Here is an 11433-nt window from a genome sequence, read left to right as displayed (position 1 = left end):
TAGGAATTGTTGGTTAATATTTTTAATTGAAGAGAGAAAATAAGTGGTATAACTAGGGTGACATAACGGGCAGCGGATAGTGTAATTATGTTTTGCATGCATCGGGTATACCAGACATCCGAACGAGTATATACCTGATACACCCGTCTAATGCCATATTTTTATTTTAGTTATATTAGGAATTTAGGATTCAAGAAATATTTTAACAAAAGTATCCCTAACAACTACTTCCTCTATTTTCTAAAAGTAGAAACTTTTAAAATAATACGAATTTTAATGGTACAAAATTAGTAATAAGAAAGAGATAGAAGGAAAAAGTGTGGTAGTGGAAAATGTCTCATGTTATGAAGAGAAAAAAAGTTTCTAAAAATAAAAAATTTATATTTTTAGGAAGCAGACTAAAATTGAAAGAGTTTTTATATTAGGAACAAATGGAGCATTTCTTTTGCTATTTAGTACATTTTTCCATCTATATTATAGCACGAACACATGAAAACTATAATGAAGCAGCATACCTCTTGGACAGCAACACTCAATAAGAATAGCTTCCTACCACACGATGTCCTCATTGATCACCAGGCACACCAGATTCTTCAGGGAACAGAATCCTACAACATACTCCATACTCTTCAGGGAGTTCTATAAATCAATCAAAAATTATTAAAAAAATTTTGCAAGTTCGGGTTGGGTACCTCGGCATCGGGTGCGGGCTTGACTCAGGTATCGGGATTACCCCATATGGTGCGGATGGGTATCGAGACTACACATTTGGCCGAAATCGGGTGCAGGGACCCGCGGGTTACCCGTTTGGCCAGTCCTAAGTATAAGTATTAAATAGAGAGAAACATAGAGTTGAATATTTTAATCTTTTATTATATCCAAAAACAGAAATATACAAAGTATATCATTTTATTTAGGAGAAACTAAAAACGAATCTGATTAGATGGCGGAAGGAATAGCATAAAATTAGTTAAATGTGCATTTTTTATTTACAATAGACTGTTTTTTTAAAGATGATTAATAATACTAGAACAAACTATTTCTTTATATAATTCATGATTATTCTAACAATTTGAAGCACCTGTTTTTGGTAACTTGCCATCTTAGACAAACTATACACATGCATGCATGCATATAAAAATAGTTTATAGATCCGAACATCTCTCCTGACGGATCTCCTCCACTTGTATGAGCCATGCAAAAACAGCATTCATTTCTCCCCACACCCAAATGAACCCCACCGCTCACCGCCCGGTCCCCGGCTTCACCAGCCTCCGCAGCGGCGCCACCTGCTTCTTCATCTCCATCCTCCTTCTCTACTCCATCTACTCCTCCACATTCATCATCAGCAGCACCAAGCACGACGACGACGACACTCTCAACTGCCCCCTCCAACCCCTCTCTGCCAAGCAAAACTTTCAACAATCCGACAACAACAAACCCTCCCCTCCCCCTCCTCAGAACACCACCCCCTCCCCCTTGGAGATCAAGCATGTCGCGTTCGGCATCGCGGCCTCTTCCAACCTCTGGAACAAGCGGAAGGAGTACATCAAGCTGTGGTGGCGGCCGGAGGAGACTCGTGGGGTGGTGTGGCTCGACAACAAGGTCACAATCTCCGAGGACGAATCCAAGCAGCTTCCTGAAATACGGATCTCTGAAGACACATCGAACTTCAACTACTCCAACAAGCAGGGGAGGAGATCTGCTCTGCGGATCTCCAGGGTGGTCTCGGAGACGCTGAGGCTGGGGATGAAGGAGATCAGGTGGTTCGTCATGGGGGACGATGACACGGTGTTCGTGGTCGAGAATGTGCTCAGGGTGCTCTCCAAATACGACCACAACCAGTTTTATTACATCGGGAGCTCCTCTGAGAGCCACGTCCAGAACATATTCTTCTCGTACGCCATGGCCTACGGCGGAGGGGGCTTCGCCATAAGCTACCCGCTCGCTAAGGAACTCGAGAGGATGCAGGATAGCTGCATCCAACGCTACCCGGGATTGTATGGCAGCGATGACCGCATCCACGCCTGCATGGCCGAGCTAGGCGTCCCTCTCACCAAAGAACCTGGCTTTCACCAGGTACCTGCATATGAGGCTAAACACTCACAGTTTTCTTCTTCTTCTTATTTGCAACTTTATTAATACTAGAAAGGGGTAGCTGTTAAGTATATATTGTTTGCAATTTTAGTTGTGGTTTGTATTATGACAGTACGATGTGTATGGAAACCTACTGGGGCTGCTGGGGGCTCACCCAGTGGCTCCATTAGTATCGCTCCACCACTTGGACGTGGTGGACCCGATATTCCCGGGGCTGAGCAGGGTGGAGGGGCTGCAGAGGCTGCTGGAGTCAGTGGAGAAGGACTCCTCCAGCATAATCCAGCAGTCGTTCTGCTACGACAAGGACAAGTACTGGAGCATATCGGTGTCGTGGGGGTTCGTGGTTCAGGTGATGAGAGGCATCATATCGCCCCGAGAGCTGGAGATGCCAACCAGAACCTTCCTCAACTGGTACAAGAGAGCAGACTACAAAGGCTACGCCTTCAATACGAGGCCGGTCGCCCGCCACCCCTGCCAGAAGCCATTCCTCTTCTACCTCTCCTCCCTCACCTACGACCACAAGCGAAGACAGATAGTAGGAGTGTACTCCCGCCACAACGAGTCCCACCCTTACTGCCGCTGGAAGAGCGACTCTCCTGACAAGCTCAACACCGTTATAGTCTTGAAAAGGTCAGACGGCGACAGGTGGCTCAGGGTACGTATAATAATACTAATGGTTGATCAAATTTCATTCTGTGGTGTTGACGGATTAATGTTTGTGTTTGCAGTCGCCGAGAAGGGACTGCTGCAGGGTTTTGCCGTCGAGAAGGGTTTCGGTTATGTATTTATGGGTGGGGAATTGCAGATCAGGTGAGATTAACGAATTGTAGTATTTCAACATTAATCAGCATTCAACTTTTAATGCCTACAGAAGCAATCAACTGCATTCATGTAGTACTACTACTACTACTACTAGTCTTCTAATTTTATGTCTGTAAAATCTCAAATGTAAACGTATGCTAGATTATATTGCAAAACTCTAGGATTTAAACATCCGTGAATCCAATTTATGTCATATTCTCTCTACTTTGTTTATTTTCAGTTCATAAAATAAGAGGAGCTAAAATTATTATCTATACTACACTACTAAGAAACATTTTAGCTTGCGGATCAATTCAAGAATAACAAGCTCCGTAGTTATGAATTGTAAGCAATCTAGGGTCAATTCATGACTAAAGATTTTTCTGGTTCTAAATTAAGTATCGTGCTCTGTGGAGTCCTACTAATAATGATAATATTATAAGAGTGACTAGCTTTTATTAATTTTAGTAACAATTGCTATTTTATGTACCATATCAAAATAATACTCCCTCTATCCACTAATTATATACTCCATCCATCCACGAAAAATAGTCTTATCTGTGGACGACATGGATTTTAATGAGAAATCGGTAAAGTAAGAGGGGGGAAAAATTAGATAAAGATAGAGAAAAAAGTAAGAGAGAAAGAGAAAAAATGGATAAAATACGAGAGAAAGTTTCAATTTTTGAAATAAGATTATTTTTCTTGGATATCCAAAATGACAAAATGCGACTATTTTTCGTGGACGTGAGAGGAACATGTTTGATCAGTATATATATTTATAAAAATAGTTGAGGATCTTTTCGGTACACGAAATTGGAAATAGAATTCTACAGAATTGAATTTGAAGGAGTTGAATTATGATTTAATTTCAAATCTTTTGTTTTTGTTTGATTAAAATGATATACTATTTGGTCAGAATTTTAATACTAGATCAAATTGTGTGTGGTGTGTGTGAAAGTGTCCAATTTTATAATTATTTGGATTTTCCATTATCTACTTTATGGAATCAAATTGTAGAATTGAGAGGAATTGAAAATATAATTCAATTACAAATTCAAATATTCCACTATACAAAATAGCAGGAGTATTAGATTTGGAATTGAATACTACTTCAATTCAAATTACGCGGCCCTAATTCCGAATGGAGCCTGATAGATATTTTGATGTAATTTCAGTGAATGGACTGTAATACTAGGGATTCACTATATAAAATAAGTGCACCTTTTTTGGAAATAAGACATGTTTTTAAAAATTAAAATATAAAATAATGAAGTGGGAGATCGTATCCTAATATTTTTTCTCTCTTCGAAGTACTCCCCACTTTAATCCTGAAACATAGGAGGATACTGAATGGAGAATTGGAGATGATCATTGATCAGGGTGGGTTTTCTTTCTGAAAAATACCCCAAAATGATTTAAGAAAATACATTCATCACTCATGAATCAATTTATCATCACAAACATGTTAAATTCCGTCCTGAAATTCGAAATCAGTTTTATATTTAATAATATACTATTGTTACAAATTTGTTGAAAATATGCATCATAAATTTATATACCCTCCGCCCCATAAAAATTATTGGGCTACAAATATTTTTGTGACATGTTTAGAATTTTAATTACTACTACTACTCTTTTAAGTAAAACGTCGATTTTATACATAAGCTATTAATTCGTGTTTTTTCTGGAAAATTTTTATTAACATAATTTTTTTTTGTCTGTATAAGCTGAAATTAGAATAATGTGAATAATGTGGATTAAAGAAACATATGTTGTCCTGATTTGTTCTTGTAAAGATATCAAACAACTCAAACAAGAAATATAACAATGAAAAAAAGATGTGAAAGGAAGAAGAAGATGATAAGTGTTATGATTTAGATTCAAGCTCAAGAAAGAAAACTCAATGGCTACTTTCACAAACAAAAACCTAATGGCTCCACCAACTAGCAACACAAGAACTAGCAAGCATACCTTAACAAATAATCTAAGCCCGACAATAGATTAAATGCAACCACAAGGGATTTTGGATAAATCTTCAATGGTGAAGATGAGTGTTCAAATTTGAGTCTTTGTTCTTCAATAATGTTCAAAGTCTGCCATAGAAAAACCCTAACATGTCTATTTATACTAGGAGTGAAAAAGGAGAAAAATAAAACAATTCTTGGTAAAAAAGATACACCTCGGACAAAACGCCCGACCGGGCATTTCCCTAGGCTCATTTCGCCCGCCCGCGTGAAGTTTCTGGACAAAAACTGATCTCTCGACAAAAAACGCCCGACCGGGCGTTTTGCATTGCGTGACTTTCTTAAAACGACCATAACTTCCTCATCCGGGCTCCGATTGAGGCATGCAAGATAATCACGCGAAGCTCTTTCGACGATAAAGACAATGGTGATCTGAGGAGAGCATTTGGACTTTATATTCATAGGGAAATTCCAATTTGAATCAGACCTCCTCATTCGGCTTGGCTCCTTGTCATGTCTCCACCCTCTTCTCGGACCTCAATCAACCCATGGCTCTCGACATCGTTTAATTATATGATTGTGAATACCCAGATTCACATCACAAAATTTAATTTAATTTTTATTAATACTATATGCTAATCTAATTTATTTTTGTTAGTATAATTTTGTCATTTGTAGCATAAGTCTAAGTCGTATAACGTAAAATATAAATATAATAATTTAACCAAAGGTGTCCATTAATTTCATATACATTCATAAATCGATTTTCCAAAGGTGTCCCTCTACAAATTAGTTTGAAGAAGAAAAACACAAACCCAAAAACAAATTAAAAACATAACAATAACATCACTCTTACAAAACTAAATTAGATCCATATAATCCTGTTATTTTCTAAAAAATCTAATGAATTCTAATTAAGAAAAAAACTCTTATTAGAAAAGGACGAAAATGGGAGGAACGTAATGTATAGACTTGCAAACTTATTTGGTATCAAAGAAAAAATATAGTAAGGTGTTTATTCTTTATTAGAAAAGATGGAACATATATTTTCACTCATTTAACATTTTTCATTCCTTTTTTTTTCCAGAGGAATGATATGCTACACATCGTATACGAGCTTCTTATGTGAGCATCGTCCCGTTTGACGCACGTTTAATGTTGTTCATTTTGATTTATATATTTAGTTTGATTCTAATACATTAAAAATTGTTATTGAAATTTTTAATTTCACAATATTCATAAAAATCAAAGCTTGATTTGTTATTTTATTAATTTATTTGAAATTATAGAGAAAACGAGCAAATCGAGCTTTGATTTTCATAATTTTTGTAAAATTAAAAATTTCAATAACATTTTTTAACGTATTAGAATCAAACTAAATATATAAATCGAAACGAACAACGCTAAACGTGTGTCAAATGGAAGTGATGCTCACGTAAGGTAGGTAGCATATCATTTATCTTTTTTTCCAATTCCCATGAGATAAATAATTATTTTCAGTACAAGGAGTAAATTTGTTATTTACCTCTTTTTCACTCTCATTCGTGATGATAATATCACGGTATATAGTGTGATAGTAATATTTTTTTCTCATTTGTACATGTTTTTTAACTACACATCCTAAAGATCATGAGATAAAGAAGGACGCCATTAAATTAAGATTTTTTTTATATCTCATTTTTACCTTATGCTATGTCGTTTCGCGTAACCAATGGGGACGTGCATTTTTTCTCTTTAGATCACTTAATTATGAAGAATATTGTAACTGGCTAGTACACAATTGACAACCCTCAATCATAGATGCATGCACTCACCAATATTTAATTAGCATTAATTATAGTATCTTCTAAGAAACTTCGACTTAGTTAGATACTTTTCCCCTACACCAACATCCTAGCCAGTGGCGGGGCCAGAGATTTCATAATGGGGGTCCAAAATTAAACTTCAAAAAAAATTACATAAATTAAATTATAAGGTTCAAAATGTAAAAGTCAAATGCAATCACATCATAACATTTGTCTTCTATTCTTCATCTTCTGAAACCGCTGCATAATAGTTTCATTGGTAACTTTAACAAACACATCCTTTTCGATGTAAGGAACTAAGCAATCATTCAATAGTTGGTCTCCCATGCTATTACGTAGAGAAGTCTTGATGATCTTCATTGCTGAAAAGGCTATTTCTACTGATGCAGTGGCAACTGGTAAGATCAATGACAACTTAACTAATGAATAAACTATTGGAAAAACTTCATGTTTCCTTGTAGAAACCATCTTTTGAGCAAGACCACTGATTCCTGATATTTGTGAAAACTTTTCATCTATGCGCACATCGAAAATAAAGTTCTCAAGTTGACTTTTAAGCTCGGACAAAGCAACTTCAGAAAATTCAGAAGGATAATACCGTGCAAGACGAAGCAGCTTCTCCAAATCAAATGCAGAAAATAAATCCCTAGGATCAAAACATGACATGCATAAAACTAAGTCTGTGTTGACTTCATCAAAACGTTGATTCAACTCTTGAGCTTGCAAGTCAATAACAGAACAAAAGAGCTCAACTCGATAATAGTGGAGATTCTTTATTTTCTCAGCTCTACGTCTTCCTTTTTTTCGAGCTACAAACTCATCTTCCATGTCAAGTACATCCAGTTCATATTTGCTACAAAACTTAGAAACATCAGCAAGCAATACATCCCAATCTTTTTCCCTCATTATTTGCAGACGTGATTTTGCTACCTTGACAAGATTCATCGCATTAACAATGTCTTGATCTTTCTTTTGTAGCACTTGGGAGAGTTCATGTGTGATTCCCAAGATTTGCTTCATAAGATGTAACACAAAGACAAACTCAAAACTATTTGATATTTTCTGTATGCAAAACTATTAACACGCACATCAAATAAAGAATTGGAGTTATAAAATTCCAACTACAGAACCACCGTAGTCCGTAGCCATTGAATTACATAAGCTATCTTCTTTCTCCCCCTTTGAATTATTATTGCAGCCAAACAAAAAAACAACCTATGTAGAAAAATTAATTGAATTATATTTGAGTTTTGAATATACCTAGTTTTAGTTTACCAGATTTTAGACTTGGAACGGCAGAATGAATACGTTAAATTAAGAGGCACGATTCATATATATTTTGCTGAAACATATCTCTAATATTATATTTATTATAAATTATAATTATTGTGAAATTACTAAAATACCCCTAAGTTTTTTAAGAATTAGTGGAGGGACCATGGGCCCCATGGCCCCACCTCCCTCCGCCCCTGATCCTAGCTACTCAAGTATTGGATATCAAAGCACCTTTGCCAACTCCTTCCCACCCCCACCAGTTAGTGGTAGCCACTGAAATCAGATTAAATTAATTTCATACACAGAAGGAAGCGCATTTAATCTTTGCTACCTTAAAAAAAATTAAAAGTTAGTGTAAGCAAGTTGTTGAATGTGGTTGGTTAGGTGACCAAAGAGAGTTGTCATGGATTACTAAATTGAGACGCAACTTGCGATACGTGTAGCGTAGGAATCCTTACCATCGCATTTTATTATAAGTATATTGTTTTTATTTTTCCATTGGTTATTTCTTACACTACAGTTAACGATCATCATTTCGATGATCCCTTTTTTTAACTTTTCATGCCCAGTTTTTTTAAAATGCTCATCTACTTTTTGTATTCCATATGTTTATTTTAACTAAAACATGGGTGTTTTACTAAGGATAACTATCTTTATAAAGTTTTTAGAATTATTAAGTCCTAATTCAATTGATGAATAAGTAATAAATGTGCGAAATTAAATAAGATTATGGGTGGTCTCACTGTGCGGGGAGAGACCGACAGAACCAACTCTTTTGATATCTTTTTCGTAATAATTGTAGTTGTAATAGTATTCATTTTATATATGATTATATTAATTTGTGATCTTATAATATTATATACTTAAAAAAATTTAGAACAATTTTAATTTTTTTTCGATATATGCATTCTGCAGCAAATGAAGCAAAATGCTCGAACCATTAGCAAGAGGCAAACGCTTTTAATTTAACCTAGCTATATAATTATGGTACATACGTAATACGTTCTTTATATCTAATTTTTATGTAATTAATTTTCTTCAATAATTAACAAGAAATTTATACTTTGTCAACAAGTTAGGTAGAAAATCTAGCAATATCAGAATTGTTAAATCAAAGTCACCAAACCCTCTCCTTGTTACTGAGGCATGGCCTCTTCAGTTGGTTAATTAAGAAAACACACTAAGGAGCACTTTACTTAATAATTATAATAACAAGTAGGTCCCTTTAATTTAATTTGGACGTGCTATGGTGGTGATTGAGAAAAAGCAATGAGGATCACTGGCATAGGTGATGAAAAAGAGGTCCACCAAACCAACCTACAGTAACCCACCTCCACTATCATGCAAAGTGCAAACAATTAAATATGAGCCTTACCAACCAAAATTTTGGGGGTCTTAAGGATTCTATAAATAATCTTAAGGTGAAGCTATTGGAGATCCGTAAAGATTAATCTCAACCTCTTCTACTAGTCTTAATTCTCAAGAATAGCATTTTTTTCCAAGATGAAAGAGAAATTCTCGTGCACCATTCTCCAAAGCGAGGCCCTCACTAAGGTTTATTTCTTTTACCTTCTTAATTATAAGTAATCCAAGAAAATAACGATATAAAGTTTCTTACTAATTCTCTTGCAGTCTATGTTATCTCCCTATAATTTCTGTATTTTTGGCATAAACATCCATGAAAAAGGACTGCCTCTATTCACATATACAGGAGTAATTTACTCCCTATGTTCTATTAGAAATGAAAATTGTCTCATTAAAAATAAAATATTTTTTAAAATAGCAATAACTACTTTTCCCTCTCTCTTATACTCTATTTTACTTTACTAGCTCCTTTTCTCTTACTAAAGAGTAAACCCTAAACGTTTCATATTTATTGGGACATGGAAGTATTTTTCTTGAAAACATACAAATTTCGGGAAATTCCCTCTACTTTACACTTTTTACTTTATTTACTTTTTACTTTGTCCCTTCTACTTTTTTCCCTCTCTAAACTTTTTTATCTATTTATTTAACGGACTCAACATTCTTTTCTTAAATTCTAAGCCCAAAAGTTTCATCTCAACTATGTGGGAATAAATGGAGTATAATTTATTCATTACGATTAACTTGTCTAATTGCAGTACCTTCTGGAAACAAGTGCCTATCCAAGAGAGCACCAACAACTGAAGGAACTTCGGCATGCTACCGTTGACAGATACAGTCACTTGTATGTTGAGATATGATTAACCCAAAATCTATATATAAAATCAATGTGAAAAATGTAACCGAAAAAGTAACTATTTTCAGGAGTGTGATGAATGTTCCAGCCGATGAAGGGCAGCTTCTGTCAATGATGTTGAAATTGATGAATGCAAAGAAAACAATAGAAGTTGGAGTGTTTACTGGCTATTCCCTTTTGGCTACTGCTCTTGCCCTCCCTGATAAAGCCAAAGTAATGAGGAAAAAGAATTTTAATAGTACTATCTATTATCATTGTATGATATTTAATTAAAAAAAATGTAATTGAATTTGATTTTGCTTAGGTGATAGCGATAGATCCAGATAGAGAAGCATACGAGGTCGGTTTGCCGTTTATTGAGAAGGCAGGCGTGGCTCACAAGATCCAATTCGTTAATTCCGACGCAGTCACTGCTATTAATCAATTGCTCCAAAATGTAATTCTCTCAATCTTCAATCAGATGGAGTATATTCTAGTTTGAGCTTGATGATCTGATTATGATGAGTTTGCAGGGAGAAGAAGGGACATTTGATTTCGCATTTGTGGACGCGGACAAGGAGAACTACATCAATTATCACGAGCTGCTGCTGAAACTGGTGAGGGTGGGAGGGATGATCGCCTACGACAACACCCTGTGGTCCGGCACCGTCGCATTGGCCGACGACGATCTCAGCCAGGAATGGAAGGATCAGATCGGCGAGAATCGGATCTTCCTCAGGAATTTGAACACGTTTTTGGCGAATGATAGTCGCATCGACCTGGCTCATCTTTCAATTGGAGATGGCCTCTCTCTTTGCAGGCGCCTTCACTGATTCTCTTTTTTATTTCCATTAATAAATCAATCTGCCTTTATTCGCTATTGGGTTTTTAAACAGTTTTAATTAACATATTTTCCATAAAGGTTTCGGAATTTCAGAATGTGTAAATGAAGCTGCGCATTCATTTTTATGTATATGCTTACAAAATCCGCAAGAATATATATAGATTAAATTAGAATTTAATTAGTGATTTATAATAATGACTGCTATCAATTATAAATTATGTACATAAAATTTTGAAATGATCCATGTAATCAACTTTTGAGGAACATGCTATGAACCCCAGCTCTAATGATAAAATGTGTGTTTTAATCATAAATAAGAGGAACTTGCTCTTAAATCTTAATAATTAGCTGGATTTTGAATTCAAAATTGTTTAATGATTTTTTAAGCTCATATCCTCTTTGTCATATTAGATTGTCAATTTTAATTATAATATCTAATGATGA

General features: G+C 35.4%; 4 protein-coding genes across 4 annotated transcripts in view; 2 read left to right on the top strand and 2 right to left on the bottom strand.

The window, feature by feature from the left end:
* LOC121798419 (DEAD-box ATP-dependent RNA helicase 21-like) overlaps positions 1-11433 on the bottom strand; it is a 794448-nt gene that overhangs the window by 30514 nt on the left and 752501 nt on the right. The gene's annotated exons all lie outside the window — the stretch shown is intronic.
* LOC121800624 lies at positions 1231-2983 on the top strand. The gene is made up of 3 exons (XM_042200152.1): positions 1231-2079; positions 2210-2752; positions 2826-2983. Exons 1-3 carry the CDS (start codon positions 1231-1233, stop codon positions 2925-2927), a joined length of 1494 nt encoding a protein of 497 aa, XP_042056086.1. The 3' UTR covers positions 2928-2983.
* LOC121800623 lies at positions 6888-7615 on the bottom strand. The gene is made up of 2 exons (XM_042200151.1): positions 7006-7615; positions 6888-6910 (listed from the first exon to the last, which is right to left on the bottom strand). Exons 1-2 carry the CDS (start codon positions 7613-7615, stop codon positions 6888-6890), a joined length of 633 nt encoding a protein of 210 aa, XP_042056085.1.
* Positions 9331-11167, top strand: LOC121798458 (flavonoid 3',5'-methyltransferase-like). The gene is made up of 5 exons (XM_042197477.1): positions 9331-9499; positions 10069-10154; positions 10235-10379; positions 10471-10602; positions 10679-11167. The coding sequence occupies exons 1-5, from the start codon at positions 9449-9451 to the stop codon at positions 10976-10978; spliced, it is 714 nt and encodes a 237-aa protein (XP_042053411.1). The 5' UTR covers positions 9331-9448; the 3' UTR covers positions 10979-11167.

Source organism: Salvia splendens, chromosome 4 (assembly GCF_004379255.2).
Source record: "Salvia splendens isolate huo1 chromosome 4, SspV2, whole genome shotgun sequence".
Lineage (NCBI taxonomy): Eukaryota > Viridiplantae > Streptophyta > Magnoliopsida > Lamiales > Lamiaceae > Salvia > Salvia splendens.
The sequence above is the reverse complement of the archived record's forward strand: the minus strand, read 5'-3'. Positions and strand labels throughout refer to the sequence as shown.